Source organism: Furipterus horrens, unplaced genomic scaffold (genome assembly GCF_987537825.1).
Source record: "Furipterus horrens unplaced genomic scaffold, mFurHor1.1.pri manual_scaffold_4, whole genome shotgun sequence".
Lineage (NCBI taxonomy): Eukaryota > Metazoa > Chordata > Mammalia > Chiroptera > Furipteridae > Furipterus > Furipterus horrens.
Genome location: NW_028327174.1, coordinates 157,949,597 through 157,976,425, shown reverse-complemented (window position 1 = coordinate 157,976,425; position 26,829 = coordinate 157,949,597). Strand labels below are relative to the sequence as shown.

At 40.5% G+C, this 26,829-nt stretch overlaps 1 protein-coding gene and 1 long non-coding RNA gene across 2 annotated transcripts in view; one reads left to right on the top strand and one right to left on the bottom strand.

Annotated features, from left to right (window-relative positions):
* Window positions 1-4,327: 4,327 nt before the first annotated feature.
* LOC150013149 (uncharacterized) lies at window positions 4,328-8,113 on the bottom strand. Its single transcript, XR_016510550.1, has 2 exons — window positions 7,265-8,113; window positions 4,328-4,705 (listed from the first exon to the last, which is right to left on the bottom strand). It is a non-coding gene; the product is annotated as an uncharacterized LOC150013149 (long non-coding RNA).
* Window positions 8,114-8,141: 28 nt separating this feature from the next.
* Window positions 8,142-26,829, top strand: part of CEMIP2 (cell migration inducing hyaluronidase 2) — a 77,124-nt gene continuing 58,436 nt past the window's right edge. The window contains exons 1-2 of the mRNA XM_090274171.1: window positions 8,142-8,775; window positions 25,229-25,571. Coding sequence (XP_090130297.1) covers window positions 25,241-25,571 — 331 coding nt within the window. The 5' untranslated portion in view covers window positions 8,142-8,775; window positions 25,229-25,240. The remainder of the gene's footprint in view (window positions 8,776-25,228; window positions 25,572-26,829) is intronic.

Below are 26,829 nucleotides of genomic sequence, written 5' to 3'. Positions count from 1 at the left end.
GTTGAGGATTCTTATGACTGCATAATATCTATCCCAATTTTAGTGGCTTAAAATAACAACTATTTCATTTGCTCATGATTCTAAGATCTGGATTGGGCTCAGCTGAGTAAGTCCTGCACTATTCTTGCCAGTAGTCACTCCTATGGCTGCCTTTATTTGCTGGGGCAGATGAGGCTGAATTTAGTTGGGGTACTGAGATGGCTGGGTTTTCTCTCTCCGATATCTCCAGTCCTCTTTCCCCAGACATGGTCTCTCTGTATATGAAGAAAGTGAAGGCACAACGCTCTCTTCATGTGGTTTTCCAGCAGGCTAACCAGGTTTTTTACTTGGCACCTTAGGGCTTCCAAGGATACAAAGGTGAAATCTGATTGGCCTTCTTAAAACTGTTGCTTTATTTTCAGCTAAGCAATTTTTTCTTTTTCTTTTTTTAATGTTTTTAATTTTTTAAAAAATTTATTGATTTTTAGAGAGAAACACTGACCTGTTGTTCCACCCACCCATGCACTCATTGGCTGATTCTTGCATATGCCCTGACCAGAAGTCTAACTTGTGGCCTTGGTGAGTCAAGATGATGCTCTAACTAACTGAGCTACCTGGCCAAGACTCAGCTAAATAATTTTTCTACATTACTATCTAAAGTGAGGAATCTGCCTAGAATATTATTGGACCATTATGACTTTTTCTTTTTGATTTATTTGGCATCTGGATAAGACAAGTTCAAGCAGCAATTATGCAACATGTTTGCCATTGGCCTCTCCTGGGTCCACAATATTCCAAGCCTGGATTCCTTGGTCCTCAGGGCTTCACTTGCTTTGGTCCTTCCTTTTCACCATAACTTACCTCTTTTTTTAAAAAAAGATTTTATGTATTCATTTCTAGAGAGAGGGTAAGGGAAGGAGAAAGAGAGGGAGAGAAACATCAATGTGTGGTTGCCTCTTGTGCACCCACAACTGGGGATCTGGCCCACAACCCAGGCATGTGCCCTGACCAGGAATTGAAACAGTGACCCCCTGGTTCGCAGACTGGCACTCAATCCACTGAGCCACACCAGCCAGAGCATAACTTATCTTTTCTTCTCAAATTTCTGTTCTCAGGGTTAACATCCTTTAGGTTTTAGCTTAATTATCATTTCCTCTGTGTCCTCTGACAACATTTTCCAGAATACCCTTTCCCTCTCCCCAGCTCCAACAAGTGACATGAACCACTTTTATAAGTACTTTTTTTTTAAGCCTCTGCTTACATCACTGCCATTGTTGCATTGGCCAAAGCAAGTCATACAGCAACGTCCTGAGTGAATGTGGCAGAAGACCTCACAAGAACATCAGTACCAACGGGTGTGATTCATTGAGGGTCATCTGTGTAACTTCTATCTTCCGCATTATTATTAATTTTATTTATCTCTTTTACAGAGTTTATAGCCATCTGTATTATCATTTGCTAATTGGTTTGTCAGTTCCCTTCTATTAGAAAGAGGAACCCCTACTGAAGTATATTAGCTTTGCTGTCTTATTCGCCTCCAGAATCTCAGTGTTTGGCACACAGAGCAACAATAAGTGTTTGTTGAATAAATAACTGAATTCAGAGTTTTCTAAGCTGTGTTGCGCTCATTTACAAAAAGACCCTGTGTTGATGTGTCCAGAGAGAGGGTTGAAATTCCTGCCTTGGTTTTTAAGCACCTTGTACATTTTAACAGTGGTTTTTTTTTTTTTTTTTTTCTTTCTCTTATATTGATTTTTTAAATTTGCAAAAGTAAAATGTGTCAGTGTTAGCAATTATTTTAAAAATTCTTTATGCTATTACAGTTGTCACTCGCCGCCCCCCCCACCTTTGCCTTCCTTAACAGTGGTTTCCTGAAAATAATGCCTCAGTTTAAAAGTATGGTAAATTCTTAGAGCCAAACAGAACACATTTTCCTACTTTTGTCATTTTTAGCACTTTCCCATTGTACTCTTAGAAACTTGGGAAATATTTGATGACTTTCGTTAGTTTATAATATTTCAAGTAATCTTGATTATCTTTCAAAATAGTCTCTCTCTTTATTTTAAGAGATGGATATAAGAAGAATTGTGTGGAATGGAGATGGACTGGTGGTAACTTCTGACAAGTTAACTGGATTTTCGAATCAATGGTGATCTCAAGTTCCCTGGAGACCTGTTTTGTTATCAGATGGCCCTGATCCTGTAGGGATATATTATTTATTTCTTGTTTTTAAAAATAACTATGGAAAAGGCAGAAAGCTTTTATATATTTTGGGGAAATTTGACAGCTATCAATTCATGCAGGTAAAGTACTCCTAATCTTGCCTTTCCTTTCGAATTGTGCTCCTTTGAAGAGCATACAGAATTCTCAGTCTTTCAATGTGAAGTGGATTTCTGCTTCTTTGATGGTTTCCCAGAAGAGAGGAACAGTAAAGAAGGGTTAAAACCTAGGAGATAATGGATGACTTCAGGATATTGATGTTATTTTAAATTAAAATCTATATACATAACCAGCTTCCTCAATTTTTATACAAATTTACTATTTTCAGTACACATCTATATGTGAATATAATGAAAAGATGCTACATTTCACAGGTGTATTTCTTCAACTTATATATGTCACACAGCAAGCATAAGATAATGGTGGCAGTACTGCATACATCTTAGACATTGTAAAAGCAAATCTTAATCCAAAATAGTGGCAACTTTGTTCTAGCTGAGTGACCTGAGGCTACTCATTTCCCTTCTCAAGGACAGTGTCCTCAACTGTGAGATGAGACAATTGAGGAAATGTCCCTTCTGGTTCTTGGGTCTGGGTGCAGGCAGCAAAGCAAACCCACTTATGTAAAGATGCCTGTTTAGGTCCTTAAAATAGGAAAATCCTAACGGTATTTAACTTAAGAGGGTTTGTGCAACGTTTGAAGATGTTGGTTGGGAATCGGGAATCATTTTTTTTTTCCAAGAAAAAGGTCATGTTTTTGAATGAGGAGAAGGAAAGAAGTGTAATTCCTACTTGCTTAACAGAATTTAGAGACCTAAGATAAATAAATAATATTTTTCTTGTCTCTGAAATGACTGTGTCAGAATTTTAGTTGTATCAGAAATGCTTACATCATGCTTTAAAGCCAGCCCCCAGAGAGTTTAACTGGAAATATGCAGTCTTTCTAACAAGCTGATGAAGTGTGAGAATGAGGTTCGCTCAATGGAAGGACATAAAGAAAGAAGAGATAGTTTTGTAGATACTCAGCTGAACCACAGCAGCAGAAGTTCACACCAACACTCCATGATGTTGCTGGACTAGGTTAATGAGGGGAAAATTCTTCCAAGTCTTTTAATAAAGGTGAGGATGGCAAAGAGCATATCAACACCTTCCTAGTGAAGTGTTAGTCACCTGGAAAATCATTTCCACACCCATCCACTAAGTGTAACAGGGAACAAGTATGAACTGAAAAACAGGATTCAAAAACAATCTGTTCAGATCCTCATGGAATGTACACTGGTAGGAATTAGTAAGTCCTACAGCCTGAGGGAAAACAGAAAGAAGGAAGAGTGGGTGATAGTCAACTGACATTTAGCCTTAAAAGTTTTTGAGTTGGAAAACTCAAGCAAGCAAAAGGCACTAAAGTGCTGAACACAGAGGTACACAAACTCCTTTACCCTCTCTGGAAGGCTCTGAGAACTCCTTTGTTATCCACTCAGCAAGGCGTGTCACTCTTCAGAGTGAGGACTTAGACATGAGTGAGGTTCCATCTTGAATTTCTGGATCTTCAGGTGCCCAGTCTACCTGCTGTGAGGGGGTGGGCAGGATGGGAATGGCTGGGGTAAGACCTGTTTAATAATCATAACATGATGTGGAATGGTTGTAGCAGATATGTGTACAGGGCCATCGGAGCTGAAGGGGACACCCAGAATGACCCTATAATGTCTGTGGGGTGACATTTTATATAGTTCTCAGGAGATAAAAAGTACAGTGGCAGGTGTGGTACAGGGTGGGGCCAGCCAAGGTGTGGAATGGGAAAACTGGCATTTTAGAGAGATGGGGAAAGGGAAGCACATATAGAGCTAGAGGTTTGTTTAGAGTGAGGCTGCTGTTTCTTACCATTAAAAAGAAAGTTTCTGTTTCCTTTAGGTGATGCTCACTGTACGTTTCCCATGGCCTTCACCTCCAAGCTAGATTCCAAGAGCACTAGGCTTCGTATCTCCACTGAAAAAGTCATTGTGAGTGTAACCTGATATAAGATTCCATTTTAGCCTGTCATGGGGGACTAAAGAAGAGGTGACCATGAAACCAGAAAAGCTGGTGTCCATGCTGCCTGTCCTCTACCAGACCCAATAAACAGAGACAGGTATTGAATCTTTATGGGTGCTTTATTCAGATGGTCTGTGATTTGAGAAGACAGTGGGTTTGTACCCTAACAGACAGTCTTAAATTCTATCATAAATGGACTCTTTTTATAAGGAGAACAAAAGTGTAGGTAAGGGGTTTGGCATTCAGGGAAAAAGTTAATCGGATAAAGGCTTCAGCATTCTTTTATCCGTGTCCTGGGTAGTGGTCCTTGTGCCCTGGGTGGTGGTCTTTGTGTCCTGGGCAGTGGTCACCTCACCCTGGGGTACAATGGCTCAGATACTGTCTTGATTGCTTGCAGTCCTCCCGAGGCACAGAGGTGGAACTGCTTCTGGTTTCCTGGAGCCAAGGTGGGTCATACCTCCAGTTTCTGAAACAACAGCTTTCCACATACACTGATTACTAAGCTTATTAACTGTTACCTGAAACTAAAACTTTCTAACAGTTGAGTCCCCCATCAACCAGAGGCACTCATAACATAATTTGCTCAGCAACTGTGGGGTGTGTAGCTAAGCCCCTTGCAGCATTAGCATGTTTAATTCTCATAATGACTACATGGGCTAGGTACTATCATTATTCCCATATTAAAATGAAGAAACTGAGGCAGAGAGAGGCTAGACATCTTGTCTGAAGTTCTATAGCTAGTGAGCTATGGATCCTAGTTCTAACCTAGGCAATCTGACCCAAGGGGTCAACTCTGAGCCAATATGTTCTGCTGCAAGAGGAGCAATGCCACTTTTTTGGGGGAAAAAAATCAGATAAGCATCCTACTCACCCTGGGGCTTCTCTCTTCTAATGCAGAGGACAGCATGAAAGAGAAGGTGTGACATACTGTGTGAGTGAATGACACGGAGATGTGCAGACCAGATCTGCCTTCAAGGAAGGACATGGTGCCTGCCTCTGAGTAGTGCTGACAGCAGGCCCTCTGAGGCACCGCTTCAGCTGCTGAGTTCCCATGCCCACAGCCATACCAACCCCCAATGACTGATTCACAACGGTCTATGAAGGTTCAGCCATGTAGGCCCAATAATTCTGAAGGGCCATGCTGGCTCCAGGGCCTCCAGGGGGTCGGGTGAGCCTGTTGTTGGGTCCACACTGAAGCTCAACATCTTCCTCTGCCCCATCCTGCTCCTGTGCCTCCCTCCCCATGTCTTCTCGTGGGTATTCCTTAATGAACACACTGCCCCTGGGTCTCAGAGCCTGCTTTCCTGGCAACCCAATTGGGAACATTAATTCCATTGACCAGGGAAATCTTTGGCCTCTCACTTTGTCCTATCTCCTCTGTAACTTCCTTCCACATAATTTTCTTCAGTTTTTTCATGTTCCTGATAAATATCTAAGAACAAAAGTTTATAAAATTCTCAAAGGTAGGCTACACAAAGATTCACTGACTTTTTTTCTTGTCAATATACTTTAGAGCAGTTTTAGGTTCACAACAAGACTGAGCAGAAGGTACAGAGGTTTTCCCTATACCTCCTGCCACCTTCCCCCTTGAATAGCCTCCCCCACTATCAATATCCATTTCCCTTGGTTTTGGCAATAGATATAGGGTGTGGAAGTAAGAATTCTTTAAAACCAAAATTTTTCATTAAAAGAATGCATATGAACTTTTAATTGTTATTTTTAATGTCTGAGGGGTTAGCATGATTCCAACAGGCTCTTGCTGTGTGGTTTTAGGCAGGTTCCTTAAACGCTTTCTGAGTCCTGGTGTTCTTGTCTCTACAACTGGAATAATTATTGGGAGGGTTAGATAACATGTCCCAACTCCAAGCAAAGTGCCTGGCACTTAATGAGGATTCATAAAATGGCTATTTTTATGTAAATTTGGCACTAGACAGGCCATAGGGTGTATTTGTTTCCTGTGTCTGCTGTAACAAAATAACAGGTATTTATTCTCTCGTGCCAGCAGTTGGAAATCAGTTTCACTAAGCTGAAATCAAGTTGTCACCAGCGCTGTCCTCTTGCTGGAAGCTCTAAGGGGGAATCTTTCCCTGACTCTCTTCTAGCTTCTGGTGGCTGCTGGCATTTGTTAACTTGTGGCTGCATCACTCCAATCTCTGCCTCCGTGGTCACATTATCTTCTTCTCTGTGTGTCAAATCTCCTCTCTGCCCTCCTTTTATAAGGATACATGTGACTGCTACTAGGGCCCATCCTGATAACCCAGGACAATCTCCCCAAATTAATGTTCTTAATTAAATCCCATCTGCAAAGATCCTGTTTCCATATAAGGGCATATTTCTAGGTCCTAGGATTAGGATCTATTTTATTCCTGTCTTGTCTTTTTTTTTTTTTTTTTTTTTCAATTTTAAAGATTTTATGTATTTATTTATTGAAAGAGAGGGAGAAAAACATTGATTAGTTGCCTCTGGCACGCACCCTCTTGGACCTGCCACCCAAGACATGTGCCCTGACCTGAAGTTCAACCAACTGAGCCACACTGGTCAGGGCCCTGTCCTGTCTTTATTTCACCGTTGAACCACTAAAATCGTCCTTTGTCCCTTCCAGTTTGTCATTAAAAACCATCGTCCTTATTTTTAAAGAAATGTCCTCCCTCTTCTAGAGGGGACATTGGTTCCCAAATTTGGGTGTTTCTTTAAGGTCTCACCACCGAACCATGTGACTATTTTGCAGGCATCTTTCCAAGGCTTTAATTCCAGGATGCTCTCTAGCACTGTTTCTCAAACGTATATATTGCAAGCACCTCCAATTCAGTAGGTGCGAGGGCTGGGAATCCAAACATTTTCAATATGCCTCAGGGAAATCTTATCTTCAGCTAAGATTTAGAAACATTAATTCCTACAAAGTCCTGAACCAAAACGCTAGAAATAAGAAATTCCCCTTGTCGCCTGCTGGGTGTGTCATGGTTACATGACTAAGTTTTTATTAGGAAAAAAAAGCGCAATTCTGAAAACCGAACAATCCTGTCTGTACAGTACTCACTGTAAGAGTTCCCTACCGGGCAAACTTCCCAACTCTGAATAAAACAGAGGACGATGACGGCCCAGTTTGGCAATCCTGCGTCGGGGTCTGACGGATCAAGCCCGGGCCACGCGCCCTCAGCTGGATAAAGGCTTTTCCTCCGGAAGAGCAAATCCTCGAGCGCAGCGGCGGTGGTGGGCTGGGCTACTCTAACCCCGTTGGGGGCGTCCTTCCAGAGGTACTCACACACTGGGGTGGGCCGGGGAGGGGCTTCCAGCGCCACTCCTGCGAGCCGAAGCCATTCCTGAGTGGCGCGGGCAGGGGGGCGTGGGGAGACGTAGGTATATTTATTCTGACTTTAGAGCCGGGTGCTGGGGCAGTTCAGAGCTGCCAGAGTAGCTGTCCCGATCCAGGAGTTGGCTGGTTCTTCGGAAAAGGGTAGGAACCCAGCGTCCGTTGTTGGCCAGGTGAGGGCGGCCGTGGTGTGGTGGCCGGAAGAACAGAAAATATGTGGGAGCTGTGGAAGTCCCTTTTGGGATGATGGGGTGCAGAGTTAGGCTCAGCCTGGAGCGATGAAGGTGCGGTGTCCAGCTCAGCCGTGAGGTGATGCGGGCGCAGTGTCAGGCTCAGCCGCGAGGTGACGGGAGCGCAAAATCAGCGTCAGCTGCAGGTGGTGGGATGCAGAGTCAGGCTGAGACGGGAGGTGACGGGAGAGCAGGGTCCCGTTCGCCCAGACCCAGGATGAGCGGCACCGCAGGCTAGGGGCTTGCAGCAGCAGCTCCGGGCGCTGGTTAGGAAGCGTGCCCCGGCGGCAGTGCGCAGGAGAGCGGTTCCTGGGCGCCGCAGCGACCGGCTCTGAGCGCTGGAGCCCGCAGCTCGCGCGGAGCCGGTGTGGCGGGAGGAGCCCTGCGCGGCCACCGCCTCCTCCGGCCGCAGGCTCCTCCTCTCTCTCCACCTCCTCTGTCTTGCCTGCTTGCCCGCCTGATCTGCTGCCCTGGGCCCAGGGGAGCCGGTCGCTTGTCTGGCTGGCGGAGACTGAGCGCGACCCTAGAAGCCGCGGCGCCCGCCGACCAGGGACAAGCGCGACTCCCGGGAACTCGCTGTGCCCGGGCTGCCGCCTCCTCCCCATTGTCGCAGGGACGCTCCGGCCCGCGCTGTCTGGGCTGCGATTCTCCTCCTCTTCCTTCCGAAGGGGAAGGAGCAGGAAAGCTGAGCGGCTGCTCCGGGAGAGAGCGAGCCGAGGCCCCTGCCCCCGAGGCTCGGTGCTGGAAGAGGAGGCGGAGGCGGAGGCGGAGGGAAGTGCGCGTCACTCCCGGGAGGGGAGAGAGTTTCACCTCCAGGTTGAGGCTGCGGCTGCCAGTTGCGTAAAAGCAGCAGCAGCAGCAGCGGCGGCGGAAGGCGACGGGGCACTAGGGACTCCCTGGCAATGGAGAGGAGACCCGGAGCCGTGGACACCGAGAGCTCGGCTCCATCTCTTTGGATCCCTGTGTAGGCACCTGAATTAGCCGACACTGAGAGGGAGAGGGAAAGAGGTAAGAAGAGATGGGGTCACCCGCCCCCCCCCCCCGCCCCGCCTCCCTTGCTGTCCCCCAGGGACCACTGCGGAAACCCAGACCGTGGTCCCCCCCCCCTTCGCTCGGGGGGTTGGCATTTGGGCATTTCTGCAGAAATGGAAAACATCCTCCCGCCCCCGCAGCACCCTTACCCCCTACCCTCGCGCGCCCGCCTTTCCCCTCTTTGGATTAGGAGTAACAAGACTACCCTGGAGAAGGGTTCTTTGGGAACCTTTGGTCTGTGATTTCTTTCTCTCCCTCTCTTTTCATTACGTTTAAAGGGAAGGAAACAATGGACCTTTGAAAGTCTGTGTGAACAGCCTCAAACTTTCTGGAGAGGGCTGGGTGGGGGAATAAACCCCACAGGAAGCTGCCTACAGTGAAAGGTTGATGGAATGTGTGTTGCAGAGTCTCGGCTTCAGTGCGCGCGGGCGCGCATAGCCTTTGGGGTGATCTTTGTCTTTTTACTATTCCCCGGGGTTGGTGGGCCCCTGCCCCCATCTCGCTTTCTGTTAAAGTGAAGCAAGGCTTTAAAATCGTGTGCAGCTTAGCACTGGACCCCAGTCCCAGCTTCCCAATGCAGAGTTGTGAGGTCTTGTCAAAGGTGGGGGGACCGTCAGGACCCCCAAATGCTTCAGTTAATGCTGGTTGCTACATGCCTTGCGGTAAAACCTAGGACCTGACATCCCTCGGTGCTCTCTGCAGAGCGCTAATGTGTGTCACCAGACTTTGCTGAGGAGCGGAAACGGCTCAATTAAATTCTCCACGTAAAGTTAGGAAAACAGACTTTGATATATGTCTCCTTTCATCAGCAGTAGGGGTTAGAAATAGAGTGTTTAATAATTTTAAGAACTTTCATTATGCATAGGAGCCACTCGCTGACCTGTGTTCAGCCTCCTAGTTTCGGTGTGACAATGTGATGTTGCATAATTGCACGTGCTGAGTGTGCACAGATGTCTTCTTAAGCTCTTACCAGAACAAAGTGAGAAGAATTTAGATGAAGGGGAATGGAGGAGGGTTACACCTGACCTGAGGGAGGGCCTTAATCTTGAGGGCAGCCAAGCATACCAGTTGGAAATGGCTCTGTGTTAAAAACAAACACATTCAGCCTTAAGGTTATTTAGTTGGAGAGGATGGAGCTATTACTGTTTCTTTGACCCTTGAAGGATGCTTGCTGCTTTCCAAGTTGGTGTGGGCATCACACTCTGGTTGTGCGCTTTTTATTGGCTATTCAAAGGGCTCTTTTGAATTTGTATTTATGGGCAAAGCCAAGAAAGTGCTGTAGCCACTTCCTCTGCTTAGTAAACATTAGGTAGCACCTTTTGGTGCTTTACATTAAAATCACTCCCCTCAGTTTTCTGTGTATCTGCTCTACAGGATCAGAGTGTATGGGAGTGGAACTGAGAAGTCAGTCTTCTGGCTTTCAAGTCAGCCCCCCTGATGTTTTTTATCTGATGAATGTGTGTTTACAGGCTCAGATAATTTAGGTGAGAAGTGAATTCTGAGTCATCACCTGTTCTAGTTTAACAGCCTGTGTGTGCGCGAGCAAGTAAGCTGAGGTGACTGGTCACTGTGTGTGGACAGGGAAGTTGAATCAGTGAGTTCTTACACGATTTCCTTTGTGACCACTTATTTGAGTCAAGTCTCCCTTCTTGATCTAGCCTGTAACCCATAGATTTTCAGAAGTCTCAGTTTTCACAACTGGAAACCAGAATGGGCCACCTCATTTGTGTTCTGGTAGACCTAATCAAACCTGTTCTCAAGCAGCTACCTTGGAAATAGAGGACAAAAGCAAGAGAGTAAAGTAGTTGTGGGCCACACTGAAGTTTAAATGCTGCTACTTCCTAGCTGGGCAGCTCTGGGCAAATTTCTGAAACTGAGAATGATGATGTGAACTACACTAAAGAACATTAAATAAATTATTTTTATTTATTGATATATATATATAGAGAGAGAGAGAGAGAGTGAGCGATTTGTTGCTCCACTTATTTATGCATTCATTGGTTGCTTCTTGTATGTGCCCTGACTGGGGGTCGAACCTGCAGCCTTGGTATATAGGATGATGGTCTGACCAACTGAGCTACCTGGCCAGTGCCACTAAAGACTATTTAAATGATCACTATCAAATTCACAGTTTAAGGCTCACATGGGATGCTGTATGTAAATGTGTACCTTGTAAAGTGCTATAAAATACGACTATTGGCATCATCCACCTTCGCACCCACCATTCATTGAATTAACAATTTATTCATCACCTGTTAACAGTGTGTTGGGCTCTATGGAAGCCTCTCAATGCCTGCCAGCTCTGTGCAGTGTTCTTGTTGCTTGGGAGAGGAAGATGGATGGAGCGGTTGAAGCTTGGGAGGTGAAAGGGAGCCACAATAATGTGCGGTGGCTTCCATCTTTTATGAAGGAAGATAAGCTAATCTCTGCTGATGAAGAAATAAGTCTGGCCATGAAGAAAAGGAACAATGAAAAGGCCTAGTAAATGTATGTTTAGAGAATTATGCATAGAATGCTTTGAGAACCCAAAAGAGGACCAGAGTTTTATAGGGGAGGAGGGCAGAGCAATTTAGTGAAAAATAAAATTTCCTAAATCAGACAAAATAGTAGGGACTGAAAACTCATATCAAAAGTACAATGTTGAAATGTAAAGAGAGGATTTGAAATCAGAGCTGAATTTAAGACAAGGGTCTGGCAGTTGCTAACCATTTGTTATTGGGCAAATCCCCAATTTTCCACACTTGGCTTCTTCATTTGTAAAATTAGTTTAAAATATTTAATGGAATTCACTGAGGATTAACTCAGATTTAATATGCTATGTATGTGATAAAGTATCATACAAGCTAGTGTCTTTTGGTATCAAGAGGTACTTTCAAAATATGTTCTTTTTAAAGCTATAAATAGAGACTAAGTCATAATTTAGTCCAGTGGATGTCAGTCACAGATTTCTGTTTCGTTTGAATAGTGCAAGTCTTCAGACTTGAGGTTAGCTATTGTCATATGGCGTTCCTCACTTGTTCAGGCACCCCAGTCATTGGCAATCTTTTCATTGCATTTGGCTTGTGAGTGCTACTTGGAAGGTTGGGCTGTCTAATACAGTACATCAGTTGAGAGAGACTTGTCTGGGTCTGTTCTGTAACTTCCATAAGTTTTCACCCCACCTCTCAAGTCAAGCTAGCCCTTCTGCTTTCCTTTATGCTAACAAGATGAATATAAAAACAGAAGCGAAAGCTATGCATTTGCATTGTTGAGACCACAAAAATCGTCCTTGCTAGATGGGTACTAGATTTATCGGGGTGATCACTTCATTAAGTCTATAAGTGTCTAATCACTATGTTGTACACCTGAAACTAATATAAAATTGTAATCAATTGTAATTGAAATGTAAATTTATAAAGTCACCCTAGTTTAACTGGTTTTCTCCGTTTGTAAAGAGGTAGAATTTTCAATTACACTGTGAAAGAAAGGCTGTTCTCTCAGTAACAGCAGCTGCTGCCTAGGTGAAACTTGAATCTTTAAGCACTGCTTGCTTTAATATACTAGCCTTCCTTCTGGTGGACTGTAGCTCATCTGACATTTTAATAAATGGCCTTTGATAGAAATCCATACTCAGATATTTAAAACTGTCATGTTTAATGTCCCTTTTTTGGGGGGAGGGCAGTGTGAATGTAAATCACCTTTCAAGTCAGTGCTACACATGCTGACTCTTAGCAGGTAGTTTTAAAGGGCCTTAAACATAATACTAAAATGAGGAAGTTGAGACCCAGAGAGGCTAACTAATTAGGTAGGTCATGTAGTAAATTAATGGCTGAGCAGGGACAAGAACCCCTTTGTCTCTAGTTTCCAGTTAGCATTTTTTTTTTCCTCCTATGTACTCTTAATCTGTGACTGTTTGTTTTTGTTAGCAATTGAGTTATTTTAATATGAACTGATTTGCATTTGGGCTTAGAGACTCATTGCACTCAAATTTAAGGCAGAGACTCTTCTTTTTTTGTTTGAGAGAATTTATATATGATATGTGCATATAATGGGGTGATGTTCCTTACAATGAATTTCTGTGAAGAAATTAAGTGTGAAAAAAAAAATGTTAGCCTTACTTGCATTTCCTATAAATTAGAAAGAAATTTCAAATATTGTAGAAGTGCACATTTTTTTTAAAGAAGTAAGTTCCTGGAAACATTATTCAGATTTGTGTTATGAATCATAGGGTAAAAACATGTAACAATGTCTGCATGTTCTTTTCTTTCCCCTGTACTTGCTTTGGGAAGCCTTTACTGTTGGTTGTCCTAAGCTCTGCAAATATTTTATTACATTCCTAAGATGTGCAAGACAGTGTACTGGCTGCTGTGGACAATACAGTGGCGAATGAAGCCTAGGGTCTTTATGAAAATTTCTCTTAAAAAAAAGTAAAACAGACTCAGAAGCTATGTGTGACTTAAAACATAAAACTGCTATCTCCAAACAAATCAGTCCTTTGATCTAGTAGGCACATCTGCTTTGAAATTGTTATTATTACACTAACCTTTTAGCCAGATTTGTAACAAGACATTTGTTTTCATAACATGGTGACAAGTGATAAACATTTTACATTTATTTGATCAGGGTTCCATCTTAGTTTGGACAAGACGTAAAAACTGGGCAACATTTGATGGAATTTTATATTATGAAAATTTTGCCTAGGCAAGCAATGGTAATCTTAGCTTTAATATGTTTTTTAAAAATGGCTTTTCGTTGCATAGAAGTAAGATGGAACATTATTGTTTCCCAAAGGGTTGCAATGTAAGGCAGTCCATAGTGAGCCACTGAGAAAGAGTTGTCCTTGTTGATTCTGAGTTTGATGGACCTTAAAACATGAACATTCACCATAAACGAGATGTCCTGGTTATGTTTGATCACTAGGTTTCTCCAAAGAGTGAAATTGTTATTGATTAGTGGCCTCTTGGCCTAATTATTGGGTTGTACTTGGAAACTGCAAGCTTTCTGTTGTCACAACGATCTCCACTAACAGTGACTTCCCTGAAGAGTGAATAGTTTCTTTACATACAATGAGGTTGGAAAACTAATTATTAACATTACAGGGATTGGAAAGATTAAGTTTAGCACAAGGCCAAATGCCTGATTTCACTTTCAGAAGGAATGAGAAAAATGAGTCATTGTTTGGTTTTCTTATTGAGGAAAAAGAAAAAAGCACACATAATATAGTTTTTTATTGCCATCAGTGCCACCACTATAAAAAATAATTATACTTCACTAATGCAAAAGATGTGGCTTTAATTATTTAATAGGTGTTCCATGATAACCCTTCCCCAGCCATCCTTGGCATACTCAGACAGGAACAGTTCTAGCAATGTTGAGAAGCCTGGTAGGAAGTAGTAGGCTGTGTATGAAGGTATAGCTGAAAGGTAAGATGAGAGATGAATCATCTTCAGCATGGTTAATAACATCTTTTGATTAGTTTAATTGCTGCTTTTCCCAGTGCCTGCACTGATTTAGACATTGCCTGTTCTTACTGTGTGGCTGGCCTTCACAATGTATGGTCAGCTCATGGATAACTTTCCCCAGCTTCCTGGTTGCTGTCATCTGATCTTGGCTTTAACCTTAAAGTCTTCTTGCTCCCTGTTTGTGCTTGTGGCACTTGAGCTCATCACACAACCCCTTCTTGACGTGTCCTGCTGACTGTAATCTCTCCCTGTTCAGTCATGCAAAGTCCATCCATTGCTCTAGTGCTGAGAATTGCTCATTCAACTGGAGTCCTGCCTTTTTTCTCTCTGGCACACTTAAATTTTGAAGAACATTGAGGGGGACTGTGGAGGAGGTATAATATGGTTCCTTTGGTAGGCCAGGTTTCACATGATCCAGGAGGACAGGGACTGACTGACTGCTTTGTATTCTGGCCTGAAACTCATTTGCAGGTGACTGCCTTCTAGAGAATACAAAAGAACTTCATGAGGCTGTGGTTTCCCCCATACTGGCCATTGCTGGGTAGTCTATTGTCATTTGAGTGGCAGAGTTCAGTGGTAGATTTTAGTTCACACACATGAAGTAAAGAAGTTATTAGTAGTTGTCTGAGTATATACATTTGGGGAAGTAAGTTTTTCAGGGCTCTTGAAACTTTAAACTCTGCTCCATTCATAGGAATTTAGTAAACTCAGGCAATCACCTCTTTAGACTCATCTGCCCAGTCTCTGTCCCGCCATGCATGGTAATTACTTGTTTACTTGGGTCATCTCCCGATCCCCTCAACTCTGGCCTTTGAGCTTCTTGAAGGGATATAGATCATACAGAGCTTTTTTGCACCACTAGGCCCCCATCAGATAGCAGAGTCCTTGTCTCATAGATGCTCAGCTCAGACTTTTATGTGTTCCCCTTTTGGCAAGGCTTTACCCTCAGTGGTTAAGATTGTGTTTAAAATATGCTGTGTTGTAGATATGAGAAATAGTACACTTGAGTTCTGGTCTTGGCCCTGCCATTAATAGAAGCTTTGCTTTGATCCTGGATTGAGTAGCTCTGGATCTCTTCAGTCTGCACATCTCATTATTCATCTGGAATATTTCTTAGTTTGAAAGGCATGTCAAAACATACTCATTATAAGTTTCCTATTGTCACTGCATTTTGATGTTTGTATATCGCTAGATCATGAACTTTTGGTACATCTGTGCCTATTTATCAACACATTTCTGTCCGCCCCCCCTCATTTTTTTTTTTTTTTAACATTCTACCAACATACTTTTCCTGGATCTTTCTTCTTGAGGAGTATTTTAAAGCTTTGTCCCTGGTGCTTGACAGAGAATTCAGCACACAGGCAGCTCTGCCCTTTGCTATAACCTTAATTAAGTCAGCCTCCCTCAGGTCAGACTTTGGTTTTGGTTCTTTCTTTCAAAGGCCAGCTGCAAGGCTGATGACATGCCTGCGCCTGCCATTGTGTGCCTCTGCACAGCCATCCGTCACTGTCAGCAGGTTGGGAGCCTTTCTGCTGTGTCCTCCGAGACAGTGGAGAGCAAGGGCGAAGGGGGATGGTCTCAGCAGTATTGGAGGGAGAAGAGAAAACAACACTTTCAAAGGAAAGAATTAAGGACAAAAAGGAATCAGAGGAATAATAATCAGAAAAAGGAAACAAGTGAAAAGCAGAAGACTGGTAGGTAACATGACCCTCTTCTTTCTCCAATTTTTCAAGTTGAAAAACAGTCTTCCTCTAGTTTTGTTTATCCTTTAGTTCTTCCACCCAGAGGCCTATGTACTTTACTTAAAAAAATTTTTTTTTTTTTGATAGGGCAAAGAGTGTTAGATGTTCTTCATTGTCATACTTTCTATAGATTGTCACCCTGCCCGGGCTGTAGATTTATATTTTTCCCCCTTCTGATTCTCTTTTGTTGCCCGTGATAATGTTCTGCCTTTTTGCTCTATCAGCCATCTTGGCTTTAGGGTCAAGCATTGCTTTTCATGGACATGCTTAACAGATTTGAAAAAAGGCAGGATTAATGAGTTACCTGGTGGCAGAAAAATTACGACATCTGCCTCATGTACCTTGGATAAATGAGAGAAATAAATGAATTAAAAATATTTCTTAAAGGTCACTTATTTAACTTTAAAAACAGGAAAGTGTTCACTTGGTTTACTTTGGGCATTAGATATTATAAATAAAGGTTCTTTGTTTTGAGGGTTCCATATTTTAACAGGAAGTTCCAGTATAATTTGCTGAGGATATATCCACTTTCATGACTGTAGCTAATTTGCCAGTCTGAATTCCTTAAATACAGATTCTTAAGCATTGATTAGTTATTTTCAACAAAAGCAAACTCTTAGGCTTTTTAGTTAATTTCTGTTTTCCAGGGATTTACTACTATTTCTTGACAATAGTTTTCTAGAGAAGAGTACAGTATAGCTTAACTGAAAAGTGAATTTCTATGCAGGAAAAAACAAATATTTTCTAACTTTAAAATAATGCTTATTCTAACTTACATATTTATTCTAGCTCAAATGCTTAATGGCCAAAAAAATTTTTTTGAATAGTAAATTTAGTCTTTTTATGACTATATTTGAAATATTCCTTATAATTTCTCTGTATTGTATTTTAGTAGAGTGAGTATATATTGGGGGTGTTGTTTCCTTTTGAGGGAGGAGATGATGTGAACAATACACAATACATGGTACCAAACTAGAAGTCTGGCATATTGGTATTTATATATAATAGTAGTTTTATTTTGGGGAATATCATTCATCATGTATGTCTAAATTGACCAAGTGGAGAAAGAAGGTAGGGGAACGGAATTAAAGTTTCTCAGGCCCTTATCCTTTCATTTCATTGGGAGAGCTTTATAATAAAAGGTTGGTGCATTCCCCTTCTACCTCTAAACTCTGGCTTGGGTACAATCAGCTTAGTAAGAGTGAACCAGGATCATTGTAAGGAAACTAATTGTGCAAAGTGTCTTGTACCTTGGAAATGTGCCAGACAATTGCAGGTGATAGCGACTGATCTTGATTTTGAGAGTGGAAAGGAAAAGACAAAGGGCTAAAATAAGTGTGAATGCATGTTAATTAATAACAGAGAATGTTTCTTGTGCAACAGTGTGAAAGCACTGTCCCATCTAGAGATGGCAGGGTATTTGATTCCTTGGAACTATGTTTAAACAAAACAAAGTGGATCTCTGAATGAAATTGAACTTCATTTTTTCCCATCATTTGTCTATTTTTTACCAAAGAGTTATAGATTTAGACCTACCATTTAGGCTGAATTTCTTTGCAGAGGTTGTAGAAGAATGTATTTTATCCTGTATGCTCTGGGAATAGAATATGTCATAAAATATATTCCTTTAAACTATATATAAAAGGATCCCCTCCAATCTCTTTGTTTCAACCTTTGTTTCTGAAAATTTTTATACTATGTATTTAAATACACAGTCTTCATAAGAATATTGATCACTTAAATATTTATTTGGCAATTTGAGAAGTTAAAGGGCCTAAAAGTCAAAATTTTAAGTTTATTCCTTGCTTTTCTTACTGAAGAGTTTTGTATAATCTGAATCTAAAAACACTAAATGAAACACCCTACCTGCCCACCCCTCAAAAAAAAACCCCAAACCTGAAAATCACCTTGATGTTATTCTCTGTTGGTTTTCTCCTAAAACAAGAGATTGGAAGTTGGAATCATTCATTGAAAGTTCAAGGTCATTAGGAGCTGGTTAAAAATTTTATCAGATCATAGTTACTAGTACTTATAAACATCTGTCACTTGTGTTCATGAAAATTCAGGAACACCTCTCTTTTCCTGGCATGTTTTACTTTTTGCCGTGATGAACGTAAGAGTCAATCTGTTACAAAGACTAACTAAGATTTTAATAAACGATTTTGGATAGTTGTACTGAAACTCTTGTAAAAAGATTGTAACTTGTCAGAACTGTAGGTTGGATACTGTTTTAAGAATTATGTCCTTGATCAAAAATTTGATGAGACCATGCCAGCCTGGATTTTCCATTCAAAAATATGTTCTCCTAACAAGTATAGGCAGGATTTAAAAGAGTTTACATGAGTCAAAAGCATTGCATTTTCATTAGATGTTCAATATGGTGGGGCCAATATACGTGCCACAGCATCGGCCAGTGGGACCTCCTCTGTGTTGTGTTGGAGGCTCTGGGTGATTCAGTGGATGGAGCACATCACATGGCCTACAGGGCAAGTGCACAGAAGTGAACTGGTCCTCTTCATTAGCATCTCAGCAGTTAGAAAGACCGTGAAGACTCAGTCCTTGTTAGTTTTGAGCTACTGCTGCTATCTCTGTATTGAGACTTTCCAGACTTTCCCTTTGATCACAGCCTTTACTAGCTGTCAGCATAACAATATAAAGTGGAATGGAACATTTTCTTTTTTCTATGTGCCTACTGCATTTTATGGTGTTGTTAAAACTATTAGAAAATATTGTGGAAGATTGAGCTTGTCTAGATAGCTTGCTGCTTTTTATTTTTAGAATTCCCTGTTAGTGGTTGTTAATAATACCTTTTATCCACTAGATTGCATACTAGGATTGCGTTTTGTAAAAATTAATGTGTTGACTTTTTGGTAGAAGTAGTAAATGTTCTCAATTTTCCCCAAATCCAGGCAACTGATACAGAGATTAGACAAATTTCTTAGAGCCGCAAGGATGTTGAAGGATTAAATGGGAAATTCCAGTGTGTGTATTTGTGAGTGATGAGAGAGACTGTGATCTAAGTTCAACAAGCATTTATTGAGTACCTACTATGTGTAAAGGCCCTGTGAGAATACTAAGATAAGTATTAAGATGTCATCACTGTTCTTAAGAGGCTTATAGTCAACTGTAGGAGGTGGGCAAGTACATATATTAATTGAAACATAAGGCAGAAAGCAAGATAGTCTAATAAGAGTTTTAAACAGAGGATGGAAAAACAGACAGGGAACTTGTAAAATCCTGAGAAGTCTTCATGGATGAGATAAACAGCATGTTTGAAAACTTTAATGAGAATGGGTCCATTTTCTTAAAAGCATGCATTTTTAAAATCGCACATCTCCCCCACCCACAACGATCATGATCTCCTTTAGTGTTGAAAGTTAAAAATAAATTACTTTCTGTGATTACTTACTGTAATTTATTACAAATAAATTAATTGAATGCTCTTAGCAACTGTATAAGCCACTCTGACCTTGAGTTACTGTTTGAGGTTATACACTTTTATCCAAGTAGGAATTTTATTTGAATGACAACAAATTTTTAAGTTTTCTTTCTTTCTTTCTTTCTTTTTTTTTTTTTGTTAAGGCAACTGAGAATTAGACAAAAGTATTAGTTTTTGAATGCTTATCCCTTTTCAGCATTTGCATTTATATCTTGTAAGTTGGTATATTTTCATATTCTTAGTAGTTTCTTTCATTATCTATTTTAAATATTTGCCTAAATTCCCGGTGTAAAGTTTCAATTGCATGATTTTATTTTTATTACCAAGCCTTTGGGCTGCCACTTTTTATCATCCACAGTAAATAAATACTTGCAAAATAACTCTCTCAAGAAATATCTAAATACCACAAATTTTGCTTCAAAACCTTTGTGGATTTTATTTCCAAATTCAATGTGAGTGGCTTGGGTTATCCCCCATTTTGATTGTGTTTTAGAAGTTTAGCACAGGCTATCATATCTCCTAAACTATGTCATTAACTATGAATGTGTTCCTTCTACATAGTATGTACTTTCCACTAAAAATGAGAGGTAATGTAAACAAATTTAAAGTGTATTGAGTAAAAACATTGGCCTGTAGTAGAAATTTTAAAATAACACTAATAGTACTTGTTTTGAAGTCTTGAAAGCCAGAGAAACTCTTCATCCTCTCTTCTCTATTAGGTACTTCCTTTGTTCTCAAGATCACAAACTCAAACTAATGCTACAAGTACTAACAACCTTATGGATTAGACAGTCACTCTTGAGATAGCCTGGGATCCTGACTACCATTTTCACAGTATTTCCTTGATCAGTTTCACTCTGCTTTCCATCAAGTGATTTCAAGTTGAATTTAGGAAGTGCATTTCTTGGGGATGCTCTAAGTCTTTTGTCTGTCTCCCCTGGTTTCTATTACAATCCTCTAATGACCACAAGAGCTCACGATTGCTTCTTGAATGACTGAAATATCAGTTTTTTCCCCATGAATAATTAATATCTGTAACTAGCAATCAACATACTTTAAAATAATTGATTCACAATACTATTCCTAACATAAACTCTTGAAGTTTCTAAAGTGTATTTGTATCTTATATAAAAATTGTAATAAATTGAGGTAACTTGCATTGAAATTTTTTTGGTTATATGTATTACTTCTTAGAAAAATGCTGCTTATGCATTTATATGTTTTCCAGTAAAATAGAACTAGTGGGCTTAGAATACATATGCAGGAAAACATAGTCTTGCAGAAGGGTTATGGGGAAACACACCATGATTATTTTTGATTTATTGACCATTTTAATTTGGGGTAGACACCATCTGAATTTTCATGGAAGATAATACCATTTTGTGAATATGAAGACACAAATTATTTTCAGTGGGATGGTGACTTCATTTAGCTTCTCCCCGCCTTTTATTTTATTGTGTGTACGTGTGTATCTGGTGACACATAATCTCCCACAAAAGGTCTCTCCTTCTAAGTAACAATCTTTCTCACCCTGAAACAATGAAGTGTCAGATGATCTCAGCCTTAGACAAAAGATTTTCACTTACTTCAGAGCACAGTATACTCGTGATTCCCTTCCCCGCCTGGTGAGGCTGGCACTCAAGAGTATCTAGTTTAGTGCTGTCTTTGATAATAGACATTTTATATATATATATATATATATATATATATATATATATGCTCTCATTTGTTCCAGCAGGATGTATCCATTATTTCATACTGCTCCTTGGTACATGATGCAGCACCTTAAGTTGGTTGTTTTCCCTTTGTCATAGAGCATAACCTTCACCTTAATAATTACTTTTGTTCAGAAATCAAATCCCACAAACTGAGTGTTTTTGACAGACACGCTGACTGAGCATGTTCCTTGCCTGATGCAAAATCAGCATCAGTTCCTGATTAGATTCCCTTTCTGTCTACATTAATTTCCAGGTCGTTTGGGGCCTGGGAATGCTTATTTGTGGTTTTTCTAATGACCACATTTTGTGTTAATGGATTTGCTGTAGTTTAGAGCAATTTGTAGGTACTTGTATGACTAGGACCTTATTCATTGTTTTGGCAGAAGTTGAGGGGGATTGATTATAAGGGTATTGAATGAAGTCAGATGACTCTGAGATGCTCTAGTTCCAGAGGAAGGAAAGTAATGGAAGAGGTTGAACATCACGTTTCTGAAGCCATCGAGCACATCTTAATTATTCACACTCATTGCAGGAAGAGCCTCTTTCTGCTCTGGCTGGTGTGGTTCAGTGGATCGAGTGCGGACCTGCAAACCAAGAGGTCGCCCGTTTGATTCCCAGTCAGGGCACATGCCTGGCTTGCAAACCAGATCTCCGGTTTGGGGCGTGGGAGAGGCAACCAATCCATGTATCTCTCACACATTGCTCTTTCTCTCCTCTTTCTCCCTCCTGTCCCCTCTCTCTAAAAGGAAGTAAAATCTTAACAACAACAACAACAACAACAAAACTTCTTTCTCTGTCTTTCACTTGGCAAAGAAACACTAAAGTTAGTAAAGTTTCATTGAAACTTACTCTTTAATTAAAAAACTTGTAAGTGTTTACTATAACAAATATAAAAAAAGGACTACCTTTTTTGTGTGTCAGCTTTAGGTAGTAAAGAACCATGTATAGTCTATTGAACTTCCACATAAAGAATTTCTGAAATATTACTATGTCCTTTCAGCACAGTTCTAGCTACACCTTTGCGAAACTGATTCTTTGAAATGACTGCCCCTCCATTGCTTTGAAAAACCCGTTAGTGTAACTCTTAGGAGCCTGAACTCTAGAGTAAAAATACTTGGGTTTGAGACCTGGCTGTCTTGTATACTAGCGAATTAACCTTTCTAGGTCTCAGTTTCTTGTGTGTAAAATGGGGATAATGGCATCTACCTATAAATTTGTTGTAGGAAATGTATTAGATGAGTTAATATTACATAAATTGTTTGGAACAGTACCTGGCAGTAAGTGTTCTATGAGTGTTAGCTATTTTTTCATCATCTTAACCATAATATTTGAATGTTTACTATTTTAAAAAGGAATTGGAGGAATAAAGAGATAATATGGACTGTAGACTTTCACCCTAAATGAATTCAGTGTGCAGTTAAGAGAGAATACAAGTAGAAATGTGTAGCTCCCTTTTCCATGAGATGAACCTAGTGGGGAAAATGAAACACTGAACGTGAGTGCTTATCTATTGGAACTTGTTAGGGCCTCCTTGTGGTCCTCATATGACCTGGAAACTTCAATTTGAAGAACTTAGAATAATGATACTCAAAGTATGACCATCTGCTTCTGTGTCACCAGGATGTTGTTTGAAAAATGTAAAACCCAGGGGGCTCTCTTTGCGTGAGCAGAGCCAGAATCACTGGGATGATGAGTCCAAGAATCTACATTTTTAACAAGCTTCCCTGGTGATTCTTATGCTCAATGAAAATTGAGGGCATTTGCCATAGAACAGTAGTTCTCAACGTAGGTGCTCATTAGAAACATGTTGGGGATACTAACTAAATTGTTTGAAGTGGGACAGGCATCAACATTAGCGGGGGATTATAATGTGCAGCCAGGACTGAGAAGCAGCGGTATTAGAAGATGATTAGCAAAGGTGATTGTCCACATATTTATTATATTAGGTGTTGATGTAAGAATGCCCAGGCCTGTAGAGATTTTTAATAGAAATGTATTTGAACCAAACAGGATATACCTGGAAGCAAGATTGCAACAGACTGAGAAAAATTAGAAACGCTTTCTAGAATAGCAGTTTGTAGCTTCTTTCATGCAGGGAATTTAAGGAAGATTACACAGAAGTGGGAGGAAGCAAGGCAGGGATTTGATTACAGGATAGTTAAAGATTATGTGCTCACTTTGAGGGTGGTTTTGCTTGAGGGGTTTGAAAAGAGGCATTTCAAAGGTGTGTTAACCTACATGCACAGAAACAATAGAGCTTGCTTAAGGCAAAGATAAATCTTTTATTAAATAAGTTCTATGCCTAGAGCTTGACTACCTGCGTTGACCTGCCTAGTTAGCAATTTACGATCAGATCACCTTTGAGGTTACTTATCGTAGAACCCCCTTTTAGAGAGAAAGGGAGGGAGAGAAACATCAAAGCAAGAGAAGCACGAGAGAGGGATCCATTGGGTCCATGTGCACCCATACTGGGGATCGGGGATTGAGAGTTGAATTTGCAACGTAGGTTCTGTGCCCTCACCAGGAATTGAACTCACTTCCCTTTGGTTATGGGACAATGCTCCAACCAACTGAGCCACACCAGCCAGGGCTGGAATCCCTTTTTCTTTTTTTTCTTAAAAAATCATTTATTGATTTTAGAGAGACAGAGATGTTCCACTTACTGATGTAGTCATTGGTTACAGTTGTCCCAATTTCTTTTCCTGTTGTTCCTCTCCACCCAGTGATGCCCCTCCCTCCAGTCATCCCCCCCCCACTTAGTCCATGCCCATTGGTTGTGCATATGGTTCTTCTCAACATCTTCCTGTCTACTTCACTCCCTCCTACTATGCTTCTTAATTCCTGTACCATCTCCCTCCCTTCCCTGCCTTCCTTCTCCCCACTGACCTCCCCCCAAAATGTTCCCCATACCTTTAATTCTTTTCCCACTCTTGTTGCCTACTTAGTTTGACTTTGTTTTGATTCCCTAGCTTCTGTTGTTGGTTGTTGTGATACAGTTTTCATTTTAATGTTCATAGTTTTGATCCTCTTTCTCCTAAACAAGTCCCTTTAACATCTCATATAACAGTGGTTTGGATCTGATGAACTCCTTCAGTTTTTCTTTGTCCTGGAAGCACTTTCTCTGCCCTTCTATTCTGAATGACAGCTTCACTGGATAGAGTAATCATGGTTGTAGGTTTTAGCTTTTCATTACTTTGAATATTTCTTGCCAGTCCCTTCTTGCCTGCAGAGTTTCTTTTGAGAAATCAGCTGATAGTCTTATTGGGACCCCTTTGCACATAATTTTCTTCTCTCTTGCTGCTTTTAAGATTCTCTCTTTATCCTTAATTTTTGACATTTTGATCATAATGTGTCTTGGTGTGGTTCTCCCTTGGTCCAGTTTTTTGGAACTCACTGTGCTTCCTGGACCTGTATGTCTATTTCCTTCCCCAAGTCAAGGAAGTTCTGTTTCATTATTTTTTCACATAATTTTTCAATTTCTAGTTCTTCTCCTTCACCTTCTGGCAATTATGATTCAGATGTTGGCCCGTTTATAGCTGTCCCATAGGTTTCTGAGCCTCTCCTCATTTTCCTCACTTCTCGTTTCCTCTTTCTGCACAGGTTGACTGTTCCTTCCCTATGTTCCGATTTGTTGATTTGATCCCTGGTTTTCTTTCTCTCACCACTAGTTTCATATGTGTTTTTGTTCATTTCAGCAGGACTAGCCTTCATTCCTTCCCTGTCTTGTCTAAGATCTGCTGTCAGATCTGTAAGCTTTCTAGAATCCCTTTTTTGTCCACACAGGGATGTAAGCTGACTTGGTATTTTAAAAAAGGCATTACCAGGGACTGAGGAGAAGGTAGAGATGGGGCATTCTTGTTTAAAAGATATAGTTTTTGTTTGGGATGATGAAGAAGTTCTGGAAATGGATGGTTTTGATGGTTGTGCACCGTTGTGAATGTGCTTGACGCCACTGGGCTATACACTTAAAATTGTTTTAAACGGTAAGTTTTAGGTTGTGTATATTTACTACAATAAAACATACTAAAAAAAAAGCCATTCCTATAGTTACATTTCTGAACCTTAATTTTTTTTCTTTTCTTTTCACAGTGACAGTGTATCATGTATGCCACTAATTCCAGGGGACGCTCCCCTGCTTTTCTGCAACCTCAGAATGGAAACAGCCATCACTCGTCTGGCTATGTTCCAGGGAAGGTTGTCCCACTGCGTCCCCCTCCTCCTCCAAAGAGCCAAGCTTCAGCCAAATGTCCCTCCATCAGACAGGAAGCCCGGGCCAGCTTTGCTTTCTCACCTGAAGAGCAGCAAACCCAGGGAGTAAGCCAAAAGCAGAAGAGGCACAAAAATACTTTCATTTGCTTTGCTATTACTAGTTTCTCATTTTTTGTTGCACTTGCAGTCATTTTAGGGATATCTTCAAGATATGCTCCAGATGGTAAGTACGTATGTCTGTGTGTGTATGCATGTGTACATATAGAACATAATCTTTTTTTTTCTTTTTTGATTTATGTACTTTATTTTCCACATTAATTAACTTGGAAAGTAGAACATACTTTAGGAGAGGGAAGAAGGAAGGAAATGGTAGAATAAGATTAAGAACCTCTTTCATTTTTTTTTTTTTTTCTAATTCTAGTCAAATTCCTCTAGTTCTTAATTTTTTTTTCATTTTTTAAAATTGTTGTTCTGTTATAGTTGTCCCATTTTCTCCCATTGCTCTTCTCTGTCTCGCCCACCTCCCCACTTTCCCACAAAAAAACTCTTATATCTTAAGTTGGCTCCAACTACCTAATATACTCGTATAATTAGTTAATATGAGGTATGACTTCTTAATGAGAGCCATTGGTAAAAGAATCCATTGGAAATGAAGAAATTAAAGGATGATTCTTTCTTTCCATTTTGTCACTTCGTCCCAGTGCTTAAGACGTTCTTGGAGTGTTTCTTTTCAAAGTGCTAATTTTAAGAGCCTTTACTGAATTCTTGTAGTAGCACAATTTCATCTTTTGTGGGTATGGTTTTCCGACTGCCGAAAGATTTTAGTGATAAAAATCACTAACTGTAGTGATAAACCACATTTGATTTTTTTAAAATATAAGGAAAAATAATAAGATTTGTGTTCTGCAGTTTGCAGCTGGCTGGAAGCCTGTTGCAAAAGAGAAGCCTCAAATATTTTTGAGGAACAATGTATGTCCTAAAAGGAAAACATCCATTAAGAAGTTTGATTTCTGAAATATTTGCCTAAAAATCATTCATTACTTCATAGTTAAACATCATGTATGGAGGTTTTAATTTTTAATGGTCTTTGCTTTTCCAGGTGGTCATATATTAATGTTTTGGGTGATTTTGAAAAAGTTTGTTGTCATTTGGCCTAAATACTATACCAACAAAGAATGGTGGCCTTATAACAGAATCCCATCTGTCCATGTGAAAATCAGGACTCAGGGCTCTGGGAGAAGCAGCAGATCAGAAGAACCTGGATTGGGCACCATCGTTATCTGCGTTTTTTAGTCTACAACATATTTTTGTCAAATTAGATGCCTCCTTGAATGAGTAGAATATTTAAGAAGCATTTCACCATTTATAAGACTTACAAATATTATTTTATTTAGTGTTCATGGTGATGTAGGGCTTTTATGGACTTAAAGTTTCTGGGGAGAGATAGTGTCAATAATTCTAAATAGACTTGAAGTAAGAGA